At 37.1% G+C, this 26,138-nt stretch overlaps 1 protein-coding gene across 1 annotated transcript in view; it reads right to left on the bottom strand.

The window, feature by feature from the left end:
* Positions 1–26,138, bottom strand: part of RYR2 (ryanodine receptor 2) — a 725,313-nt gene that overhangs the window by 104,622 nt on the left and 594,553 nt on the right. The window contains exons 66-73 of the mRNA XM_035008528.1: positions 21,688–21,818; positions 18,322–18,642; positions 16,436–16,676; positions 15,715–15,802; positions 13,363–13,455; positions 6,220–6,390; positions 4,845–4,904; positions 1,910–2,044 (exon numbers count right to left, since the gene is read on the bottom strand). Coding sequence (XP_034864419.1) covers positions 1,910–2,044; positions 4,845–4,904; positions 6,220–6,390; positions 13,363–13,455; positions 15,715–15,802; positions 16,436–16,676; positions 18,322–18,642; positions 21,688–21,818 — 1,240 coding nt within the window. The remainder of the gene's footprint in view (positions 1–1,909; positions 2,045–4,844; positions 4,905–6,219; positions 6,391–13,362; positions 13,456–15,714; positions 15,803–16,435; positions 16,677–18,321; positions 18,643–21,687; positions 21,819–26,138) is intronic.

The raw sequence follows: 26,138 nt of genomic DNA, 5'->3' as shown, positions 1-26,138 counted from the left end.
GAATCAAGGGTAGTACTGTTCAACTAGATCCAATGCATTCAAGTTCCATTTTGAGATTCAGTCTGTACAGACTAGCTTTCTGTGGGAATCCGGCATTCTGATCGGTGTGGGTGGCAGTCAACAATTACAATAAAGTACCGAAGCGTTGAAGATCCAGTTGTGAACATGGTAGAAAATGTGTCCGTCATCATGAAGCTTACCACTTGGCAGAGCATTTTATTATACATGAAAAGTCCCTGAATAGTGAGGTTTCTTCTAACTGTCTGAATGCCGGGAGGTGCTGATGTGTTGGCACGGCTTGAGTTTGAGTATTAGGAAATTGCAAGGGGACAGGTTACTCTCATGGGACCAATGACCAGATGTGCAGTATAAAATATACAATTGCAGGGGCACCTGGGTGGCTCAGTTGGTTAATCCTCTACTTTCTGCTCAGGTCATGATCCCAGGGTCTTGGGATCCAGCCCCACATCGGGCTCCTTGCTCAGCAGGGAGCCTGCTTCTCCCTCTGCCTGCCACTCTCCTTGCTTGTGGGGCTTTCTGTCTCTCTCTCTCTCTCAAATAAATAAAATCTTAAAAAAAAAAAGAAATAAAATATACAATTGCAAAGGTTGCTGATACGGGAGATAAATCAAGTATCTGCTACGCATCCACTGTTTTCGCATTGAGTTGAGCAAGTGAAGATATTCTTCGCAAGCTACTCAATGAATGAGGGACAAATTAACATTAGAATAGAGGCATTGAAGGCATGAATTCCTCTTGTGGCCCATCTTTCACTCTTTTCTAGTCTTTGGTAATTGATGATTTCTTTTTACTCATATTCTTAACAATGTGAAGAATAGTTGACCTTAACTAAAATCTGACCCCCTTACCTTTTCCTAGAAAATTCCTTTAAGATTATGGAGATCACCTACTTGGCAACGAGACTGTCTGGACTCCTTGTATGTCTATTCAGCACATTTTGTGTCCCGGCACATCTGTATCATTACATCTTTATCTATTTATGTGTCCACATGCTCTACTACGGCATGACCTACTTGAGTCGAGAGACAGCATTCAATCCCCAGAACCTGCAGAGTTCTGCCATACGGTAGTGCATACAATAAACGTTCATGGAGGGAATGGCTGCGTCATAGAATGAATCTCACTACATATGACTTCGCTCATTACAATTGAATACAGTTATCAATATATGTCGCTAGAATAAAACATCTAACACATATTTTACCTAACCAGAAGATTCCTTACACAACAATATAACCCATGGATGGATAATGTTTCAACTATTATTGGTTTGGGAATTGCTGAATAATGAATAAGGAAATCAAACACATAGTGAACTTTGTAGTTTAAGGTAGGATACAACTGAAAAATTATATAAAAACACTATTCTCACACAATTTTAATATCAATGCACTGCTCTTCTCTAAATGTAATTTATTGCTGATCTTGGAGAAAATTAACTCAAAAATACCTATAATAAAAGGAAAGGTGAAGCAAAAGACCAAAAAAAAATTCAAATACTAAACTAGTGACAGCATCTCAAACATGTTGTTATGAGCAGTAATAAAAAATGATATGTAGAACATGGAATCAGGTAACTCTTGAAATTTTTGTTAGAATGATTTAAAATTAAATATATAATCCTATTTATCTGTATAATCACAGAAATATCTTGAGAAAAGACAAAAAAACAAAGGCTGTGATATCCCAAAATACATTAGCTATATATTGCTACAAAAATTATAAGCTTGGAAATTTTGCTTATTAGATGTAAGCGCTCCTGAATCATATATTCTTTATAATAAATATGCTAAACATATATGTTTTTTGGCCCACAGCTAACAATGAATCATTTAAAATGCGCTTACATGGTTAAGGCAAATACAATGGAATCAATGCAGAATCTAACCTGCTCAAGATGAAAAAGCACATTGGCTATATCTAATACTCTTTCCACAGTCTTCTCCGGATCTGATGTATCTTCGGTCCTGTTCGGTAAATCTTTGTAAAGAGCCATTTGCCATCTGATAGCAGGATCCTCCAACTGCAGAAAAAAGGAAAAAGTTTCAAAAATACAAGGTTACAACCTAAAGGGGGGAAGACCTACTTTATTGAGTGTAGCCCAGTGTCAAAACTCTGTGCAGAGATCAGGTCAGAGAGTGATCTCATACTCATGAAATTAATCATCTAGTGGAGAAGATAGAAATTAAATATGTACAATTGTGATGAAGGCTACTGAAGAGAAATATAAGGTATCGTGAGCTTCAACTTAACATGCTGGTGGTTGGTAAGATTCCCCTGAACATGGGAAGTTTTGCCTAAGACGTAAGGATGAGCTGGACATAGTCAAGGCAAGGAAGTAGACAAAGCAACCTTCTATCTTTCTCTTCCCCTTTCACAAACACTGAAAGATCTACATACTTATTTTCACAGGCAATGATATGGGATCACACTTAACTATAAATAGAGGGACTCTACCAGTGAGCTCAGTTTCACTGAAACAAAGATAGCAATATAAACCGATGGAAGGTTAATAAAGTCATATTCTATAATAAAGGAGTCTTTTTAACACTGTCAATTTTCCTGAGTGGGAGATATAACTGAATTCTGTATGTTTTTGAGAAGGATTATTATAAAATCATAGAAACTGAAAAATACAAGCATCCTTACAAGGAACAGATCACATTACTGCAAAGAAATAACAGAAATAACTATGTCATTAAAAACAGGCAAAGCAATCCCCTTATATTTCTCTTCCCCTTTCAAATTTCCATTAAGAATGGGAGACAAAGGGTAATGAAGCAAAGGTAAATGGACAACATCGGAAACTTCACAACTCCTAGTCTGAGAAAACAGAGTTGGAAATGTGAAAAATAACTTTCACCTAGAGGCAAACACTGAATGACTTGTAAACACCATTTGTCCTTTGATAAAACGAAATGTTTTTTCCCATATACTTTTTTCATCTGAGGACTGTGTTTGGTACTTCTGAATTTTAACACATGTTTACTTGTATTTGGCAAGATAAGTAGAATCTTTATTCTTTCTAATATAAAATTACTCCTTCTGGCTCCCAGGATTACCAGTCCTACAATTTCAAGACAATATATTTGAGAAGGTGTTAGGAACAAAAGAATTCATCTTCTGTTAATCTGTATGGCTCCATAATATGTGTGCCTAAGTCGCAGCACAAGTATAGACTGAAATGTCAAAAAGAAAATCTATGTATTCATTACCACTTTATTTTCAGGTCTCATCCATTTTGAAGTGAAATGTTGATTATGTACGTGTTTCCTTCTCTGCTATTCTTTCTTCCTGACTCCCCAGTACACAATATAAATTGTCCACAGTACTCCTACAAGTAACCTCTAGAATATAATGGAAGAATTTCCTTCTGGGGCGCCTGGGTGGCTCAGTCATTAAGTGTCTGCCTTCGGCTCAGGTCATGATCCCAGGGTCCTGGGATCAAGCCCCGTATCAGGCTCCCTGCTCCACGGGGAGCCTGCTTCTCCCTCTCCCACTCCCCCTGCTTGTGTTCCCTCTCTAGCTGTGTTTCTCTCTGTCAAATAAATAAATAAAACCTTTAAAAAAAAAAAAAAAGAATTTCCTTCTGCTTCTTCAAGACAACCTTTTTCATTTGATTATTTCCCGAGAGAAGCACAGACCTTCCTTAAGAGGTACTAAACATCTCCTGACTCTACTTGGTAGTGGTTGTCCTAGACCATGGTTCTCAAAGTGCGGTCTTGAGTCCCCTGGGAGACCCTTTCAAGGACTACATGATCTCCATAAATACCCATATATGTAGCATAAACCCTCCACTTGAGGTTTAGTTGGAAGATCTATTAGTACATTTTAAAATGTTCACAATCTTTTTGCTATCTGAAAAGGGATCAAGCTCTAATAGGAATTCATCTCCTGTTCTAGACAAGTTTATAACTAAATGTATGACTGAGTACATACACATCAAAGTGCACATGAAATTTGTTTTAATCAATATTTATTTCTTGTGAATATTGCAAAGGTACATCTCACCTTTATCATATTGTAGTCCTAAGTGTTAAAAGAAAAAGAATATGGTTTTGATCTTGGAAAGAAACATTTTAATACCCAGAAAAGCAAACATTATATTGTAGTCACTACTTTTTGACATTTGGACATTTTCATAATTGAGAAAATTCTCCAGAAGGGACACCAGAATGGAAGCAAATACACTGAATCAAAATAATAAGCTGCTAGATTTCATACACTACATAGGAGGTTCTATAAACATATGAACAATTTATCTCTTAGTATGAAAAAAATTCCAAATAATAGTAAATGCTTACTGGACTACAAAACGTACTTCTAGCAATTTTTTTTTTTTTTTTTTTACCCAACAGTAATAAGTAGCGTTCTCATGATTTCCATTCATGTTTTCCTTCACCTCCCTAGGTAAATTCATTCATTCCTATTATGGCAATTCTTAATATCTCCTATGTATTAATGACTCTTAAATACACATATTTAATTTCTGGTCACTAGATGTAAAAGTTTAAATTCTTAGGGACACCTGTCTCCATGTCCCCAAAAGTCCTCAAATACAGCTAGTGAAGGAAATTTCCAACCTTTATTTCAAATCATGACAGATTTTCTTCAAAGTCTGAGATTCTTTGATGATCTACTTTAAAAATCCATCATTTGTTATCTTGAGAGTCTTTAATACCAAAAGGTTTGCAAGTAGAATAAAGACTGATTAAAGTATTATATTTCTACTTTCTTAACTGCTGAAGTAACATTATATGTAGTACTATTCAAAGAGAGATTAACTAATTCATAAATACTAAATGTGGTTAAATCTGGCTTACCTTGCCTTGTAAATGAATATTACTGCGGATTATATCTCGTACTTCATCCTCAGTGTCTTTCTGTCAAGAAATAAATGTTACCTAAAAGAAGTCTTACAATGCATCAACTGTCACAAGTCAACAGAAATAAATCTCACTGCTTTTGAAATAGTGTATGTCAAAATAAACATATTTACAGGATTTAAATACATGTCACAAATTTGGGGGGGTTCTTTTTCAGATAATTTCTTGATACTGCTGTGACTAGAAACAAGATAACAACCTACTTTATTTCTACAGTAAGTGCCGTTAAGACTCAATGGAAGAGAATTTCCAGTTCACAGGAAGTGGGAGAACCATGTTCCCTTGGGTTCAAACAGAAGTATGTCTCCATTATTCTCTGAAATCTCCACCAAGTAATTTTGGCACTTAATGATATCCCCCATGCTCCAGTAATAACAAGGAGCATATCCTGAGAATCAAATACTAGAACAACTGTTAGCAGAACTGCATCCATGCAGTCCACTCTGCTACAACATCCCCTTAATTATCTCACAGTGTTAAACTCTGGATACACAGAAAGGTGCTTCATTCAGTGTGGGAACAGGCAGAGGAAGAATATGCGCTCCAATTTCCCTAAATATAAAATAGTAATCCCAATGTATATTTTTGTAAAATTGCATCTGCGTAGCCATGAAGAGAAAACACAGGGGCCATAAAGAGATCTGGAAAACTTAAATTTCAAAGGTTGCAAAAGAGAAGAGCTGCTGATTTAAAAGTCAACACCTTGGGGCGCCTGGGTGGCTCAGTCGTTAAGCATCTGCCTTCTGCTCAGGTCATGATCCCAGGGTCCTGGGATGGAACCCCGCATCGGGCTCCCTGCTCAGCGGGAAGCCTGCTTCTCCCTCTCCCACTCCCCCTGCTTGTGTTCCCTCTCTAGCTGTCTCTCTCTCTGTCAAATAAATAAAATAAAATCTTTAAAAAAAAAAAAAGTCAACACCTTATCCAGCCACCATCAGCACAGCAGATGATTCTTCTAACAGTGAAAGATTACCCCTCAAAAATTTGAAGAGACGTCTCATAACAAATTTTATATAGGAGTTCATATGGAATCCATTTTTTTTTCCACTACCAGGAACTTGTTTGCATCTTTTCCCTATGGTTCCTGAGTAGTCTCTGAAGGTGATTAACATAATTTAGAAAGAAAAACAGCCACAAAAAAAAAAAAAATAGGCAGTCTTTGTATCTGAATGGTAGAGTTTACAGAGAGAAACTGCTCAACAGAACATTTAATGCCAATGAAATATTGACACAGAGCAGTGAGCAGAAGGAGACTACACATTTGAGAGTTGGGAGGACAAGTGATCGTCATTACCAGTGTGCACAGGAAACTTACCATACTGAATCGGTTTTTGGCCAGAGCAATGAGCTCCTGGTCCCCAGGGGCACAGATATTCAACCCAATGGGCAGCAATCGCTTCAGAGCTGCCACAATAAGAGAAGTCTGCATGGAATATCGATCTCCTTTGCGCTTCATTTTCTTCCTTTCCTGATCAGAGACAGCTGCCTACGGAACAAAGCTGTGTTAGAATTTGTGACTGCTTTTCTCAAGTTCAGAACTATGAACCTCTCCTAACTTGTCTGTGGTTCCATCTTCCTTATTTTCAGTTGGTCCCTATTTTTGAGAATCCTTTTCCTCTTTCCTTCTTAGCATCTCTTGCTAATTTCCAAGTCCTACTTTCAGCTTCCCAGCTCATTACCATTCACTGGTGTGCTTTCTACACACTTTCAAAAGGAGAATGCACATTGTGATTTTAGAGGAGCAGACGGATATATGAAAAATCTGTGGGAATTTCAGATATAGTATGTTTTATAGTTTTCATTGCTTATGAGGAAAAATGTAAGAATATATGGTTTATTTTTGTTTTGATAGATGCTTGCTTTCAAATATGAAACACATGCACATGATACATATAAAACTATTAGAAAATATATTAGCCTTTTATGTAATCTGCAGACTTGTCTCCCTAGGGCATTAACCCCTCTCTAGTGGAAACAGATGTAATATACTAATTGGTGTAACATAAATATTCAGGATTATCTCTGGATGACCTGTTTACATCTGAATACTGCCATGCTACATCAGGGTTCTTTTGTGATTTTTGTTAAATTTTATGTCTGTGCCTCAGGGTCACTTTAAATGCAGGGTCTAATTTTCACTGGGTAATGAGTATTATTCTATTAAGAGGGTATACTTGAACATCAAAATTAAGATAATTGTCCCATATCCACTTCTTTGTGCATGTTAAATTTCTTTGTAGCAATAAATCACACATGGAAGATATTTTCAGGATAATAACATACTGTAATAGTTTTGGCCTACTGTGAAAAAAAAAAAAAAAAAACAGAAGAGAATTTAACATACAAATGATTTGCTTTCCCCCCAAAGAGACAAAATCTATCACAACATGTTGAATTTTTTCATATTAAGTAGTAAAATAATTGTCATCATAAAGTAATGGTAGCTTATATATTAATATTATATAATGTATTTACTATGATTTATATTATATATTGATATATCAAACCTATAATATCTTAACTATAGCAATGAAATTATATTAACTTTCCAAAGAGATGTACTTATTGCATAGATCCTGCCCTTTACCAATTTGTAAGAGATTAATTTCAGTAAGTTTAGGAGAAAAAAAAACAATGAATAATTATTTGTACTATTAAATTGATTAACCCATAAAAAAATGGATCAGTGGTTTTAAATGAGCTCTTTGCTATAAGGAAATGCAACCACAGTGATAAAAATAATTACCCAAATAAGGAACCGACATCCTAAAAATTAAACAAATTGATACAAATTACACAAACATATTTCTATCCAATTCTGGTAATTTCGCTTCAGCAAAACAATGTCCTACAATACGTTAATGTCTACATTTTGTTGGTGTTGCGGTTTTCTTTGACTTTAACTTGTAAAGTTCTTTTGGGTTTATGATTGTATAAGCACAGGGCGCTTTTACCTGGTTTGATATTTATAAATATTTAAGTGACCATATAATAAAAATAATTAAAATCAACACTAAGGGCAACTTTAAATTGCTCAATTTTGAGAAACACCAGATCAATAAATTCCTACTTATGCTCAAACAGTAATCTTGCATCATATGCAACAGGAAATCTATAAACCGAAAAGAGAAGTTGCTATATCTTTGAACACTTATGGGTGATAGAATCCACTTCTAGTATAAAGAAGTTAAATCTACAAACAATCAAGTATCCTCATGTACATCTATGTCAGTTGGGTTTTTTTCTTTGATTGGCACCTTTTTCGTCCACAGACTATAGAGCTCCATTAGGACAGTGGCCAAATTTGTTCTGTTCCTTTCCATCTACTCAGAACCAAGCATTTTGCCTTGCCCGTAGGAGCTGCTCAGTAATTTGAGAAGAACTGCTAAAGCTACTGAATTTGCATGCTATTTCACTTTTGACCAATTCCTAACATTTGAATCAGAGATGAATAGCTTGGTCAGAGATGAATAGCTTGGTCAATATATGGGCATACTTAGAGAGGAAAGTAGGATAAACTGACCTCTGTCATCAATCAGTCTCTCTCTGTCTCTCTCTCGCTCTCACACACACAAAAATAGCTCTAACAATCTCACCTAAAATAATCTAAAATTTAATAGAGATCAGGAAAAAAGGGAAGCATTTCTAATACTCCTATACTGAAATAGCCTACCAAAGCAAAACAAAACACAGATATTTATTAATGGTTTTAAAAAATATTTTAGACATATTAATTATAAAAGTGAGCCTAATGATCAAAAAGACAAGAGATAATAAATGCTGGCGATGATGTGGGGGAAAGGGAGCCCTTGTGCACTGTTGGTGGGAATGCAAACGGGTGCAGGCACTGTGGGAAACAGTAGGAAGTTTCCTCAAAAAATTAAAAATAGGAAGATATGATCCAGCAATTACACTGCCAGATATTCACCCAAAGGGAATGAAAACAGGGTCTCAAAGAGATATCTGCACTCTCCTGTTCACTGCAGCATTATTCACAATAGCCAAGATCTGGAAACAACCTATGAGTTCGTGCATGGATATATACACAGAGTGGGGTGTCATTCAACTACGAGAAAGAAAGAAATCCTGCCACTGCAACAACATGGGTGAATCCTGAGGGCATTGTGCTAAATAAATAAGTTAGACAGAGAAAGACAAATACCATATGATATCACATATATGTGGAATCTAAAAAAGCCAAACTGAGGAAAACAGAGAGCAGAGTGGTGGTTCCCAGGGGCTGGGAAGTTAGGGGGCGGGGCAGGGAATGGGGAGATGCTGATCAAAAGGTACACACCTCCAGTTATAAGATAAATAAGTTCTGGGGATCTAAGGTACAGCAGAGTGATTAGTTAATGATCCTATGTTATCTACTTGAAAGTTGTCAAGAGATTAGATCTTAAGTGTCCTCACCACAAAAAAACATGGTAATTATTTGACATGATGTGGGTATTAACTAATGCTATGCTGATAATCAAGTCGCAATACAGAGGTGTATCAAATCAATATGCTGTTGATTTGTTCACCTTGCATTACATAATATTATATGTCAGTTGTATTTTAATAAAGCTGGGGAAAATAGTGACTTTTAAACAACTAAGGCCAATTGCTACATTTCAACAGGAACTGAAATCTTAAAACAAAATAGGATATAATTCTTTTTTTTTTTTTTTAAGATTTTATTTATTTGTCAGAGAGAGACACAGCGAGAGAGGGAACACAAGCAGAGGGAGTGGGAGAGGGAGAAGCAGGCTCCCCGCGGAGCAGGGAGCCGAATGCGGGGCTTGATCCCAGGACCCTGGGATCATGACCTGACCCGAAGGCAGATGCTTAACGACTGAGCCACCCAGGTGCCCCGAAAATAGGATATAATTCTATAATGCAATAGGCAAAACCCACTATTTTTTTTCTCACATCGACAAACAGAATTTGTAACAGATGCTACCTGTATATGTTTTTAAAACAAGTTATGAAATTAACAACTTCAACAATGCTAGCCATATAATGATGCAACATTATATATTTTGCACCAATTCAACATTCAATAGTGTTTACTATTCAACAATAGTAAAGTAAGACACACACAAATGCTCAGGTTAAGGACCAAATTTCAAACTCTTTAAATTCAAATTTTCATTTGATTTATCCATACTAATTAAGTAGCCGTGATGCACCAAGCGCTGCATTGAGCTTTAGAGTTACCAAGTCAATAAAACATGTTCCCTGCCTTTGTAGAATGTTTGGTCTAAAAGAAGTCACAGTGGGGTTGCACACAAAGGGCCCAGGGCCCTGCTGGAAGGAAGGGCTCAGAGCAAGAGCAGGGGACAGGAGGGAATGGCTTCCTTGGAGGGAGGGCACTCACCACCCTACATGTTAACAACCAGGGGAAGTACACTAATAGCCCCTTGCAGTAGTCAGCAGCACCATTCCCCACACTTCGGACAAAGACACAGCTGGGCTGCCACACCCCACATGCGTGGTCACCCTCTCTGAAGAGCATTATGGCCAATTTCAAATGCACTGGCCTCTCTCTGCCTTATGGGCTACGTACATATTAAGTCAAAATGAGGTTCCCAATCCCAGATTACCATATTCCGAATTGGTCTGCTGGCTTCAGCTGTCTATGTCCATCTTTTACCTAGAGTCATCTATTTTCTATCTTATCAAGTCCCTGCTTGGATGCCTGGCTGAAGACTGATACATGACAATTTGTTCCGTGGTTTGTTCCGTGGTTTACGTTTGGGTCTGAATCTCCATTCAAAAGAGTTCCTTTTTTCTTCTGGACCCTGGGGGATGGATTGATCGGTCATGGTGATATCTCGGGCAGACAGTTTGAGGCTTTGTCAGAGGAATCCCCGAAGCCTTCTGCATCATTCTGTTCTCAGCATCGCATGGGGGGAAACACCTCCCTGTCCATTTCAGCTTCAGATGTCAGACCTATGGCTGCCCTCCTGTTATCCATTCTTGGCACTAGATCTGAACAAGACAGACTTTTGGGAAAGATGTTACTCATCCCCTACTACATCCCACTTCTGGGTCCTTCATGCCATCTGGGCTTAGCAAAGCACCTCAACGGCACTGATGAAAGTATAGTTATGATGCTACTTTGGTCAACACAGTTACTCTCAAATCTGTCCAAATGCTGAAACACAAGGACATCATGATTCCTTTGGTGAAACAATACAGCATATTAGTGAATTGGACTCCATTATTTAAACTAGAAACATTACTTCTAGGAAAAAAGTTCATGGTACTTATGCGATATAAAATTTCAAGCACATGTGCAAACAAAATCAACAACAAATCTTAAAAACAAGGAAGGAAAGCATGATCACTGATTTCTAAAAACTTTGTCAAGGGCACCTGGGTGTCTCAGTTGGTACAGAGTCTGTCTTCAACTCAGGTCATGATCTCAGGGGCCTGGGATTGAGCCCCAAGGTGGGCTCCCTGCTCAGCGGGAAGTCTGTTTCTCCCTCTCCCTCTTGCCCTGCTCATGTTCTCTCTCTCTCTCTCAAATGAATAAAATCTTAAAATAAATAAATAAATAAATAAATAAAGTACTTTGTCAATGTTGCTGTTATTTGCTATGTATCCTGTCTCAGAGTGTCAGCAGTTGTATGGTAAAGAGATGGAAAGGTTTGAGAAAATTTAGTGCATGTGGAGGCGGGGATGGGGGGGCGGATATTAAGATGCTTCAATCCATTACTTTGCATTTTCTCCCTGCAAATAGGAGTAAATGTTACTCTGAGTCAATCTGTACAGATGCCCCCGGTCGGCTTCCAGGATGCACAGTGGACTATAATGAGGAAAAAGAGGGAAGAGGATGTCTGTAAGAACAGGCAGACCTCTGCTTTAAAGACTTTTCATTTATCGTTGAGTTTCATGATAGACCAGAACCACCATCATCGACCCAAAGGAAACACTGACCCCCTTTTGCCCTCTCTCTATGCCTTTGATAACAGGGTCCTAAGTTGACAACATGCTGTCAAAGCAGAAATATTCACTAACAGTTTTCAGTTCAAAACATCCATGAGACATGCACAGCATCTCAGGACAGCAACAGCTCACTCTTCAGGCTTATCGGCAGCCCAGAGGAGAGCAAAGTTCTCATCTTTTATGTGTGTTTCCAGAGCACAGGCACATAAATAGTCTCTCAGTTGGACAGATGTTCTAGGTATGCAAACCTTCAGTGAGGCTTAGCTTTTAGTTCATGTGTAATAGTGTCTAATACATGGCATTTAAAACTCTAAAAAAGAACAGGAGCATTGAGTGATGCGAGTCAACTATCCTCATGGCCACCAAAGAAGCAGGTGACAGGTACCAGTCATTCTTGGGTCATGCAGTAGGTGTCCCTCCCACTGAAACTCTCTTCCATCATTGACAGAGAGGGTAGAGACTGATTTCCTTGGCCAGACTCACACTATTCTGCATCTTTGGCCATTTGGCAGCATACTTTCTGCGTTACCCCATGTAATATATTCATTTTCTTATTTAGTGGTAATTTGAACAATAAAGGCATGAATTTTAAAGTGTTTTGAAAGTTCCTCCCCTCCCCAACATGAGTGACAGAGAAAACAAAAATCTAGAGCCATACATCCCATCTCCTATGTGAGAACCTGGAATTCATACATGTGGTTCCTAAACAGTGCAGCTAATTATTTTGATGTTTACATACTTGGCACATGTAAATGCACATATATTTAACCTTGATAAATTGGCGGTGTTGACTAATTATATGTATATTACACTGACTGGCAATTGTGTGTGTGTGTGTGTGTGTGTAAAGTATGTCTTTTTACTCTGATTCTTTGACATCTTGGGGTCTTGCTGATCTTTGACTGTCCCTCCTAATACTGATCATTTCCTACAGATAATAAATTACTTTCCTGCAAGCATGCTTTTCATATACAAACCAACCAACCCAGACTCTCATATTCCCCAATTACGTCTTTTCCTGGGTCTCGATCCACCTGCCTTAATCGCCCCAGGGCTAGGTACCAGACAACTAGGGATGCTCCCTAAACCCCAGAGTCCATTGAAATTACTCGAACTGGTCAATCCGAAACCTGCTTACCCTGCTTTGCCTGCCCCTTCCCATAAAAACCTCAATGAAGTTTTCTGCCCACCTCTTCCCCCTTGTTCCCTCTGCCACAAGACTGACAATAATGCTTTGCCACATGCCCCCACCATATGCCATGCCTTCAGTTTCTAGGGAACTGCAAGTAAAACCTTCTTCCTTCATGGAAGTCATTTCTGTGTCTGTGTGTCTTACCGTACCTACTTAAAACAAATCCTGCATACCCTTAAAACCTTGTGTATGCGTGTATGCATTTAATCAGTAAGCATTACAAAATCTCTAAAATCTCAGTTGTACACCTTCCAAAATATGTAGAAAAAATCAACAATGAAAGTTACATTCAAAAATTTTCTAGAACTGGGCAACAGATTATAGTAATACCTTTGACATCTTTGACTTGGTGTCAGTGATAAGGAAAGACATATTGTTGATTTCATTCTGTACCACGAAGTTCTGCTCTTCCCTCTTGAAATTCTGAGAATTTGCAAAGAAAATTTCAGTTAAAATATAACTGATATATAACATGGATAAGAAGCCCATGTAATTAGAGGTTACACAGGACCCAAAAGTTTATACAAAGATAAGTAGTAATTTGATATATAAGACTTACCAAGAAAGGGGAGCAAATATTTTTTTTAAATATCCAATGAGGGTGCTTGGCTTGGGGCAACAATTCTGGGAACTAGATATAAATATGTATGCTTCAAAGGTGGGAAAACTAAGATCCAGAATTATTTAAATACAAATGTCACACATCTACCAAAGGGTGGAGTGAGTATTCAAATCCCAATTTAGCTGGTGAAAGGCATATACTGCTTCTTGGGAGAAAAACAGGGCACACACATCTATGATGTAACTTTCCAGTCTGTCATTTATTTTATCTACTTTCTCATAACATTATTTTATTCACTTTTAACTCAGGAACATAAGAACACAGGCAAAGCCAAGTGTTTGAGCAGTGATAGTAAAGAAGGCAAACAAAATAAAAGCGAGATCATCAGAGTTTTAAAAGAGAAGTTAATGATCTAAGCATATGCCTTCCTCTTTCGGATGAGCAAAACCCAAATAAAATGATTTCCTAGTAAGGATCCAAATATGTTAATAACTGATGAGTAATAAAAGGTTTTGTGTGAAGGACAATGAAAGGACTAAGCTTTGACTTTCATTCAGCTCACACTAACATTCTGATCTTACCATTTATAATAATATGGTTGCTCATAGAGTTTCACCTTTAAATATCTGGGGAAGAATATACAGGACACATACTAACAGATTTGGGTTTTAAATATACCCATGAGATTCAAAAGTACATATTCAGATTTTTTTCTTACTCCTGAAATTATCATTAGACATTCATCTAAAAATCTACTGACTGTGATAAATACTCCAAATACTTGTTCCAAAATTTTGACTTGCATATATATTTGAAGAAGCTTTTTTGGTATTTTGGTAACTGATGAAGTTGAAGATTCTCAGTCCTTCAAGGAAAAATATGCAGTTTTTACTTTTCTCGATTTACTCCTGGGCTCTGGATTTCAAATATTCCTTCAGAAGCACCCTGAATGATCTAATGCACCCTTTTCAATATGAGTTACACAGGCTCAGAAATCATTTGCTGTTATCTAGAGGAACATAAAGGATCTAAAAAAATTTTAGACATCATAGAAAATGAAAGTCAATGTGAAGATATAAGTGCATATATTAAAAAAAACATTATTCCACCTATTATTTCAGGGTAATTGTATTTTATATACATTTTGGTATCAAGTTTGACAGACTCCTCAGAAGTAGGCAATAAATAATATTTATTACCCTAAACATTAGGTAGGAAAATTTTATTTTTTTATAAATATGATGTTTCTAAAATAAAAGAATTTGTATAACCATCTGATAAAATAAATTGGGAAGTCACCTCAAATAATGAAGCTGAGGTTGAGGTTTTATTTTTATTTTCTTGGAGTCTCCCATTTGCTAAGTGCCATCAAGAATTATAACTGACACAAAAATTCTAAGCTTTTGAAATAATTTGGGGCAACAATAAATGCTTACTTACCCATAGTTGCTAGTTATTGGAAATAATTATAGAATACTATATCAAGTTCTTCTTATTAAAATCCTTTCCCAATTTAAAAATACAGAGTTCTACTTGTGACATACAAAATAGTGAAAATTCACTAAAGATGTACTTATAAATTCTATCAACAGAATTCCTAGAAGGAGCTATATTTTATTCTAATGTGAGCAAAACTAAACTCCTGTAGAAACAAAGGTGTGTGCTGCTGGAGCAAATTTAAAGAAGTAGTACCTTTACAAGTAAACAAGTGTTATCTTGTGCTTGAAAAACAAGTCTATCTCAGCATTTCTCAAACTAGTCATGAGGGCCCCCCGGGGGGCTTAACAAAACCTCTACACAGAGGGAAGCCTGTAGGATAAAAGGCCACATCTCTATGTCCATGTTGTCCTAAAATTTAGGGGCAAATAGAAAAAACCCCACCATTTATGGAGTGCAACTAAAAACCTCTGTGATTTTTCCCAAACTCAAAAGGTTTAACATTGCCCCAAACTACCTAAGGGAATCTGTTCTCTCTCCACACCAGTTAAGGGATACCTAGGAAGCAAGCTCGAGAAACATTATCAAAGGTTATTTACTAAGGGGACTGGAAAATTGGTTAAAAACCTGAAAGCCCTTAACCTAAACCAAACAGGAAGCCCTGTCGATATTTTCCTACTTACATGGGATTTCGACCAGTAGATAAACACTTCGGCCACCATGCGGAAAAGGTCCTCTGCTTCCGCGTTAGGCTCTTTTAGCCACTTTGCCCTAGATCACATAATAAATGAAGTGGTTTCTTAGTTATTCCTTTGAGTTCATTTTTTTGTTTTTTAAATCACCCACTCAATGGTAAATTTGAAACCAAGTCAACTAAGGGCGAGCCTGTGCCCACAGAGCTCACAAAGTGGCTTCAGAGTCCATTTGTTTAACATTTAAAACAGTTTAAACATTGGGGGCGCCTGGGTGGCTCAGTTGGTTAAGCGACTGCCTTCGGCTCTGGAGTCCCTGGATCGAGTCCCGCATCGGGCTCCCTGCTCAGTGGGGAGCCTGCTTCTCCCTCTGACCCTCCCCCGTCTCATGTGCTCTCTCTCTCTCTCATTCTGTCTCAAACAAACAGGTGAAATCTTTAAAAAAAAAAAAAAAAAAAAAAAAAAAAACAGTTTGAACATTGTAACTGTCAAACTGCTAACTTTAACCTGCAAAAGGCAGCCTGCTCCAGAATATGATTTCCCACTGTAATTCTGAGATGCTTGGTGAAAATGACCCTGTCTATAAACATTTGGTTATGTCACAATCATGGACAAGCTCATCACGTAGTCAATGAAGAAATTCCACTGGGACATATGAACCCAGCAAGGACATGATTGAATCAGAGAAATTCATTGCTTTTGAACACTGTACCTGTTGTAGTCCACAAATCTAATCAAGAGTGGGTAGAAGGCATAGAGATCTCTGGCCAGTGTGGTGAACTCATCCAGAATGAGAAGTTCCGCCTCAGACATATCCCCCCTGGCCTCGGCCTTCAGATGGTCCTCCTCAGACACCACCATCGCTGCTTTTTTCTTGAGTTTCTCCATTAATGGCAAGAAATGAGTTTTCAGGAGCTGAGGTTTCACTTTATTTATAATGGGCTGGGAGAAAACTGTTTGAAGACAGACATTAATATTCTGCCCTGCATCAACATTCGTTAAAATGAAGATAGATTATAATTACAATTGTAATTGCATGATTTACGCACTCCCCCGCCACCCCGCTCCAGCACGTGGCTTCTTTCAGGATTCAGCCCATGCCTCAACCATTTTTCCAGTCCCGAACCTAATTGCACAGTTGCTGTTCAAAAATGATTACTGAATTGAATTTGATGTGCTTTCTTGTTTTTTGTTTTTAATTGGCAGCTAATTTGGAATAGGAAAAAAAAAATAGGAATGAAACACGTTCATTCACTTCAGAAATCAATTATTCTCACAAAAAGAAGAAAAAAATCCCCAAATGGAAAAGGTTCCTCTGGCCTTTTCTTTACAAGGAATATGCGCCACTGAATAATTATGAGAATATATCCAGTTGTATTACTTCTGCTTCCCCATCCTTGTCCTAATAGGAGACTTACATTGCATGGGACGCTGTTGCTTTCATTTACTAATAATAAATGTATAAAAGAGAAAACACCCTACCCAAATTAGTAAGACATCAGTGTATTACTTTGGAGTTTAAGTAAATGAATAATTTTCTTTCTGTCTTTTTCTTTCTCAATTTAATTCTTTAAAAACCCTTTTTTTAAATTTTATTATGTGAATCACCATTAGTTTTTGATGTAGTGTTCCACGATTCATTGTTTGCATATAACACCCAGTGCTCCATGCAGTATGTGCCCTCCTTAATACCCATCACCAGGCTAACCTAGCCCCCCACCCCTCTCCCCTCTAGAACCCTCAGTTTGTTTCTCAGAGTCCATAGTCTCTCATGGTTCGTCTCCCTTCTTTTCATCCTTGAAATTGCTTCCTGGGGTGCCTGGGTGGCTCAGTCGGTGAAGCGTCTGCCTTTGGCTCAGGTCGTGATCTCGGGGTCCTGGAATGGAGCCCCTGTTGGGCTCCCTGCTCGAAGCAGAGTCTGCTTCTCCCTCTCCCCACTTGTGCTCTCTCTCTCAAATAATAAGTAAAATCTTTAAAAAAAAATAAAATCTTTAAAAAAAATAAAAAGAAATGACTTCCCATTATCCAATGTAAATAGTGCAATGATAAACAAATGTAAATTTTTGACTGCATGCTTTGATTTTCTTCCCCCACTCCTAAAAAGATGAATTGTTAAAAGGGAGTTGTTTCAAAATCCAGCTTTATTTTTCTATCTGTCTACAGAATCATTAGTTTTCACCCAGCATTTACTGATTACTCTTACAGAGACTGTTCAATCAGGAAAATGTTCGCTTGCTTAAAAGTTGTAATAACAACAACAAAAGTTGTAACGATATGGCAAGTTACTTGATGCCTGATTAAATCTACATTTTTTTAAAGAACAGCATGACAGAAATAATAATATTTTTAGTATTTTTGACAACAGAAGAAAATATTGATAAAGACTAAGATAGGAAAGTTCTAGTCTTCCGTATTTCATTTTTTTAAAGTTTGTTTATTTAGGTAATCTCTACACCCAACGTGGGGCTCAAACTCTCACTCAAGATCAAGAGGTGCATGTTCTACTGAACGAGCCAGCCAGGCGCCCCTAGTCTTCTGATTTCAAATCCTTTTGGAAATAAAATAAATTCAAGTAGCACATTCCTTTCCAATTCTTACCTGCTAACCTCTTCATCCAGGCGCCCTCATCAATTCCCAAGTTATTATATATGATTTTCAATATATTCCCCAGGAGTGTGTTCATGTGCTCGGAGTTCAGCGCTGTGCAGCACATTTCAGCCCTTTCCGGATTGTTTTCAGGTCCATGCTCCCACCAACGGGACATGTAGCTGCAAAGCATGGGCAGTATGACTTCCATCACATGTGGTATTTGTGTGTAGCGAATGCCGGACTCGGCTAATTCCACAATTTCTTCCATGAGTTTCTCCAAAGACGGTATATTTGGGCAAACATCTTCCACATTGGTTGGCAAATTGAGAGCTAAAGAAACACACATAAAAAATGAACTGTGTTCAGTGAAAGAGCGGACTGACAGTGACAGCCAGGTTTCTAGAAGGCACAAGCAACCGCTTCATGCTGGCCTTCAAAACCCAGCAAGACCAGGCATACCTTCGACTGGCTCCTCTCTCTTTACTCACGGCAGCTATCAAATTTTCTCTCGTTTTCCCAAGTTCCTATCCTACCACCACTCCCTTAAGATCACAGAACGACCATTTCTTCTACTTCAGAGAAAACCAGAATATCCAGTGTCTCTGCCTACAAGCCTTCTGTAGGGTCCATCCTCCCACGTCTGTTCCCCATTTTCAGCGCAAGGAGCTCTGAGGTCCCTGTTCATGGTTGGGCCTGTGTTCTCAAGGTGGAGCCTGCCCCACTGCAGGAGTCTTGCTCGGCCTCTTGAGCCCCTTGTTCTGTAGCATCTCCTCCCCGGTAGCCTGTAGCTATGCTTCCAGTCTCCCCTGGATTAATTAGCTTTCCAGAAATGAAGGCCTCCGCCTACCACACTTGATGATTTCCCTGTTTCACACTTACTGAAACCCTTACCCCACTAACTGATATAGGGGCTTCCCCATCACTGATGGAATTCCCTTTTCCTTAACTTCAATGCATTTGGTCTTCCTGACTCACTCCTGAATTCTGTCAGGCTCCTTTCCTGGCTGTTTGCTCCCCGATGAACTTATAAATGTTGTGGGTTTTCTTAGGGATTTACCCTGAATTCTCCTTTCTTTTTCCCTTCTATGTTCGCCTGGGTAATTGTGGCCATTCCTATGGGCTTCTGCTATAAGCTAATAACTCTCAGAGCCAGATTTCTTAAAACTTTTGCGTGTAAACCTGAATGTCTCAAAAGCAACTTAAAACACAATGGATCTAAATTTAAACTCGACCTTTCCTCTCCCACCCACCCCATGAACATGTCTTGGTGCAGACAACATTATCCAGTCTCTCGGACTAGAAACAGAGAAGAAATTTCCAGGCTGTAATGCCCCCGTGTTTCCCACACAACAGGATGGGAACTCCAGGATCTCTCACAACCATGATATCCTCCATCCAAGGGGCCTTCCTCAATCTCCTCTCTCCTGAATTACCACAACCATTCTCTGAACTGGTGACTCACATCCATTCATCTTCCCAATTTCTGTCATGATGGATTTCTACAATGCTGACCTACTCATGTTTCTCCTCTTCTTAAAGCCGGTGGAAGGATCCTGTTTGTGTTGGTATGGTGTCCAACTCCTTCCCTGACACAGAAAGCCTACTTTACTTGGTTTTCCATCCTTTCCTCCTCTCTGAACTTTAACCCCCTCAAGGGCTTGAAGTTTCTCCAGATGTACCACAGTTTCAGTGTTCCTAATTTCAAGATTCCTCTTGAATCAAATCAGTGAAGTCTTTCCTGGGGTCCTTAGCTAAAACTGCATTTTGGTGTCCTTCGTGTTCTTTATTCTGAATTCTATCACGTATGTCTCTCAGTCCCTCTCCTACTGCAGCTAAGAATTCCCTGAGAGAAAGAATCCAGTCTTGCTCATTCTTGTGTCAAATCTCCCCCATCCACCCCAGTATACATCATAATTACTTGTCCAATGACTAAAACATGAATGAAAAGGAATCATTCACTGCAATTCCTTTACTTTGTTATGCAAAGGATGTGTTACAGAAACAAAAGCAGGTGAATCATCTGCCCTGTGCATTTTCTTATCTGTAATGAATAACAAATCTGCCTCATTCTGGACTCATAGCAAAAGTATTCATCAATCAAAAATCCTAAATAAGACAACTTAATAAGGCGGGTTTACAAAGACGATTAATAGCTCGAACTCAACCACATTTTACTATTTATAAATATATTGTGGAATTTATGCAGAGAAATATTGCTAAATCACATTCAACGTATTTTTCTTTAACTTCCTGTTATATGAAATTAGAATTATAAAATAGGCAAATTAAATAATGATTACTCAAGTCTTTAAAAGGTTCCTTACTTGGTAAAAGGCATTATAAAATCAGTATAACCAGCAGCTCCCCTAAAAACATGAGTTAGTTACAGAGAAATAATCTCATTAACAGAGAGGTATACATTCGTGAACAGCAAACAGTTCTTGCCCAAGTTTTGAGAACTCTTTAGGGCTACTGGAGAGCAAATAAAATACATTGTACCGTATCAGACTTTGAGGAGTTCAAACAAAAGAGTGATGCTAGAGGACATCTGTGTACATTCAGGCCTTGAGAACTCTGTTTGGTTTGCTTTAAATGGCTTGTTAGAGAAATAACTTCTTTCTGCTATATTAACTATTTCTTATCCAAGTCAATTCAATCCTAGTAAATAATTCTAATAGGTTCTTATAGACTAATCCTTGAAATCATCACCAATGGCTCTAAGAGCTTTTTAACTGGGAGAGTGGAAAAAATGAGCCTACCTACTCAGCTGACCTACTAAGCAACATGAGGTATACTATATTTATAGATGCCTAGTATACATACAGACATAAAAATCTTAAACATATGCATGATAAGGTCAGGTTCAAATTTAAGTCACTGATTGTGTCTCAGATTTATAAATTTTCTAAATGTTAATAATTGGACTACACTATTAGAAAAAAATCATATGGAATAAAACTGTCCCAATAAGATGGATGTATCTGGTGAACAAAAGAACCCAAAGGGTACAAATCCATAAATGTAACAAATAAGAACACCACACACTTGCTGACTACCTATAGAAGAAAACTGAATCAGAAATCAGATTGACCTACTTTTTTCCATTTCTGCCATTATTTTGTCTTATTCTTAACAGTGTTAATTTGTCTGTGATTCATTAACTTAGAAAAAATTAAACAAATTTTCTTTTACAGACCCTAAGGGAATAGTAGGTAACATTCCAAAAAGATCCAAATAATAACATTTAAGAACCAATATCATTGGAGATAACAAATTGAAATGGTCCATTAAAAAAAAAATCACTGTAGGAAAATACAATGAATGTCATTAAGTTTCAACTTCATATCTCAAATACTGAACATGCTTCTGCGTTACCTGCTCTTTCTCTTGAGGACTTAGTATTGTAGATAGAGTAAATGTTATGTTTGTCAAGATGAGTTTCCAAAAATGCTACAGGAAAGGCACCAGCAAAAGCCGCAAGACATTCTCCTAATGCAGAACGTTGCCTACAAGTGGAAAATATTTATGTTTTTTATGTCTTCCAAGTAAATGGCTGAAGAAGTTATACTACAATTGACCAGTTTAACCCACAAGAGGTATAATACTAGTGCTACTAATAAAATTAACTCCAAAATCCAATTTCTATATTGCAAAACATCACATGCTTTCAATAGCAAAGTCCCCGCCAATAAAAAAAAAAAAAAAAAGCAAAATTATCTGTTAAAAAGAAGACCAAAATCAAAGAAAAACCCTGTCAAATCCCCCCCCACACACACACAAGTTTGGACACTTCTTTTGCTTTGCTTTCTTTCTTTACATCTTCCTTTTTTAAACATAGTGACCTGATGAAGAATTCTTGCTAGGTGAATAAATGCATTGATAAACATTTAAAAAATAAAGTACTGACACCAATAGACTAACACAATTTACTATATAGAAGTAATTTCTGGGCAGCTAAGAAATATTAAGATATAATAAATGCCAAAAACTATAAATAACACTCAAAAATGATTTATCATTTTTAAGGGAAGGAAGAAGCTTAAGGAATCATTCTCTGATCAGTGGATTCAGGGCAGGGTATGACCCAAAGCTCCCCCTGCACTGACAAAAATTCTCTCTCGCCCTCAGTTACCTATGGCATCTAAGGATTCACTGGCACATTATTAAATGTAGAACAATATGAGAGTTATTTCAGCATATTATGACCTCCTTAAATTATTGTATACAAATGTTTTATTTTCAAAGTCAACAAAATGTATCTAAGAAAAGATTACATAATTCAGTTAGGTAGTTCTAAATTTCTAACTGAAAAATATGATTACTTAAAATTAACAATGCCTCACTGTCTAATATTTTAATTAAAAATGATTAGACATTTAGTCAGCTAGGAGAAAATATCCCTTCATAGAATGACATTCAATAACACAGAGTTTAATTCAAACATTAGCATTTCATTGTTAAAAATAATTTAGGATATCAAGAAATTACAAAGGGTACAGGCTTTGATTCAGATAGACCTGAGTCCCAAACTTATTCCTAATATTTGTGTCACTACAGGAAAATTACTCACTCTTTATATGTTTTGCTTTCCTCATCTAAAAATAGGGATGCAGAATTGCAAAAATTCTGGCACATATAATGAGTTCAATAAATGTTTGAAAATAATGGGAATATATTTATTCAAGAATTTAATAGCCTAAAATGTTTCCTGTATGACCCCAAAGTAATTTATTTCCTTACATCTGACTAGATAAGTCCTTTTATTTCATTAATAATTCATGTGACCTATTTAATAATTTGCTTCAAATTTTCAATTCAATTAGTAATTCCCAGACCAACTCTGATCATTTGTGTTGGTATTCTGGAAATAGCAACTTTTTTAGATGAGTCGTATTAAAATATCTGCATTTTTCTTTTTTTTAAAGATTTTATTTATTTATTGAGAGAGAGAGAAAGAAAGAGAGAGTGCGAGAGCACAATTTGGGGGAGAGGTAGAGGGAGAGAGAGAATCTCAAGCAGACTCTGCTGAGCACAAAGCCCTTCTCGGGCCCTGAGATCATGACCCGAGCTGAAAATCAAGAGCCAGATGCTTAACTGACTGAGCCACCCAGGAGCCCCAATATCTACATTTTTCTCAGTTATGGTGTCACTTTTTCATTTTTTTCAAAATATCTTTTACTCATCTTTTGATTTTCATTTTTTTTTTTTAAAGATTTTATTTATTTATTTGAGAGAGAGAGAATGAGAGACAGAGAGCATGAGAGGGAGGAGGGTCAGAGGGAGAAGCAGGCTCCCCGCCGAGCAGGGAGCCCGATGCGGGACTCGATCCCGGGACTCCAGGACCATGACCTGAGCCGAAGGCAGTCGCTTAACCAACTGAGCCACCCAGGCGCCCTTGATTTTCATTTTTATAATCTCCCCAAATGACTTTATAATTGCAAACAATTAGAACCTAACAAAAGGATCCCAAATTTTATCAAAAAAAAAAAAAAAAAAAAAACAAACCACAAAACCCAGAGGTAAGAAAAGAAACAGCAACAGTACTGCTAAGGTAATGAGAGAGTTTGGACTGCCAGATTCTAAAATGTATTACAAACTACTAACAATTCAGGCTACATGGTAATGATCTAATCATTTAAAAAATCAAATAACAGAACAGAATAGAGATTCTAGAAATATGACCTAGTAAATACATTACCTCAGAATATGATGAAGCTTTTATTTTAAATCAGCAGATAAAAGAAATATTTGATAAATCACTACTTGGGGAGGGAGTTAGGGGGACAAGTGAAATAGGTAATGAAGATTAAGAGGCACAAACTTCTAGATATAAAATAAGTCACAGAGGGGCACCTGGGTGGCTTGGTCAGTTAAGCATCCAACTCTTAATTTTGGCTCAGGTCATGATCTCACGATTGTGGGATTGAGCCCCAGGTAGGGATTCATGCTCAGTGGGGAGTCTGCTTGAGGATTCTCTCCCTCTGCCCCTAACTGCCCCCAACTCATTGCACTCACTCTCTCTAAAATAAATAAATCTTTAAAAAGAATAAAATAAAATACGTCACAGAGATGAAAAGTGCAGCATATGGAATACAGTCAATAATACTACAATAATGTTGCATGGTGATATGTGTAACTACATTTATGGCAGCGAACACAGAGTAATGTATAGAAAAGCCCAATCACTATGCTGTATACCTGAAACTAATGTGACATGGTATGCCAACTACATTTCAATTAAAAATCAGTACTTTCCATGTGGTGGATGATTTAAACATTTAATACGAATTCTACGTAACACTAAAGAGAAATATGAAATTCAGATTCATTTCTAGTAAGTTCCCTTCTTACTCCAGAGAGGATCACTTCACTTCACTCTCCTCGAACTTCTTACATTTCCTTTCTCAACCATCACTTGGCTGAGGCACACGGAAAACAGAAGCCATCCAACACAGACTGATCTATACCTGATTTATCTACTACCTGCTTTCTTTTGAATGGAGGAAAGTTCTGAGCTTAAAAAATCATGTTCTCAAACATACAGTCTTGAGTACCCCATGTCATTCTCTTTATTGTGTGCTTATTCACACACAATAATCTGGCAGTATTACATTTTCCACTTTATTTGTTGTGGGTTTTTTTTTTTTTTCTTTTTCCCCATTAGGTATAAGCTCTTTGAGAATAGGCATCCATCTTGCTTACTGCTGTATCACAGAACCTGGCATTTATATTTATTGAATGAGCAATGGATTAAAAAGCTAAATTTGAACTGAAAGAATGAAAAACCTAAGAGAATAAATATTTGAATTTCTAGCTGTTATGAGTACGGTATAACCTGTCTAAAAATATTAAACTAAGGGGGAATAAAAACCCATGAAATAATTGACAGGTCAAATAAAAATCAAAATTCCCATGTCACAAAACATTATCTGTACATAGATTTATACATAATCACTACAAAGTTATGAAAACGCTAAAAGTCACAAAGATGTAGAAATAATAGGCAAGAGGGTAATAGTTTTAATAAAATTCATTAATCACCAACACATTAAGAGAAAAATGTACAACAGATATAAAAGGCAATTCAAGAAATAAAGAAATAAAATGGCAAAGAAAACACACACACAAAAAATGGCTAGGAACCAGGAACTAGGGAAATGCATTTGAAAAGAAAAATGGAATCCCATTTTTAACTACTATATTTTTAAATAGAAAAAAGAATAATAATCAGAAATGAGGAAAATGTGAGGAAATAAGGATCCTCTTGTAAAACTTGACAATGTCAACTGAAACAATTTTCTGAAAAGACAGTGAGATGTGTATCATAATATATATATATTATATATATATATAAAGAGACATAATATATGTCTCTTTAACCTACATTTCTAAATTCTAAGAATACAGCTAAAATAAATAAAAATAAATATATGCAGAAAACTGTGAACACAGATTTAGCATTTACGGAAATGAAAAAACAGCCTACAAACAAAAAATAAAGTAACATTTCTATAAATTATAAAACTTCCTTAGTATAAAATATTTTGAAGCCATAAAAATCATATGAAAATAGAGATTAACTGAAAATGTAGATAAGGGGTGCCTGGGTGGCGCAGTCAGTTAAGCGTCCAACTCTTGATTTCAGCTCAGGTCACTATCTCAGGTTCATGGGATTAAGCCCTGCATCAGGCTCCACATTCAGCATGGAATCTGCTTAAGATTCCCTCCCCTTCTCCCTAGGCCTCTCCCCCCGCCCCTCAAGCGCTCTTTCTCTCCAAAATAAATAAATCTATCCAAAAAAAAAAAAAAAAAAAAAAAAAAAAAAA

Source organism: Mirounga leonina, unplaced genomic scaffold (genome assembly GCF_011800145.1).
Source record: "Mirounga leonina isolate KUSES-001 unplaced genomic scaffold, KU_Mleo_1.0 Mir_152, whole genome shotgun sequence".
In the NCBI taxonomy this organism is placed as follows: Eukaryota; Metazoa; Chordata; class Mammalia; order Carnivora; family Phocidae; genus Mirounga; species Mirounga leonina.
This window is presented reverse-complemented; position numbering and strand designations above follow the sequence as displayed.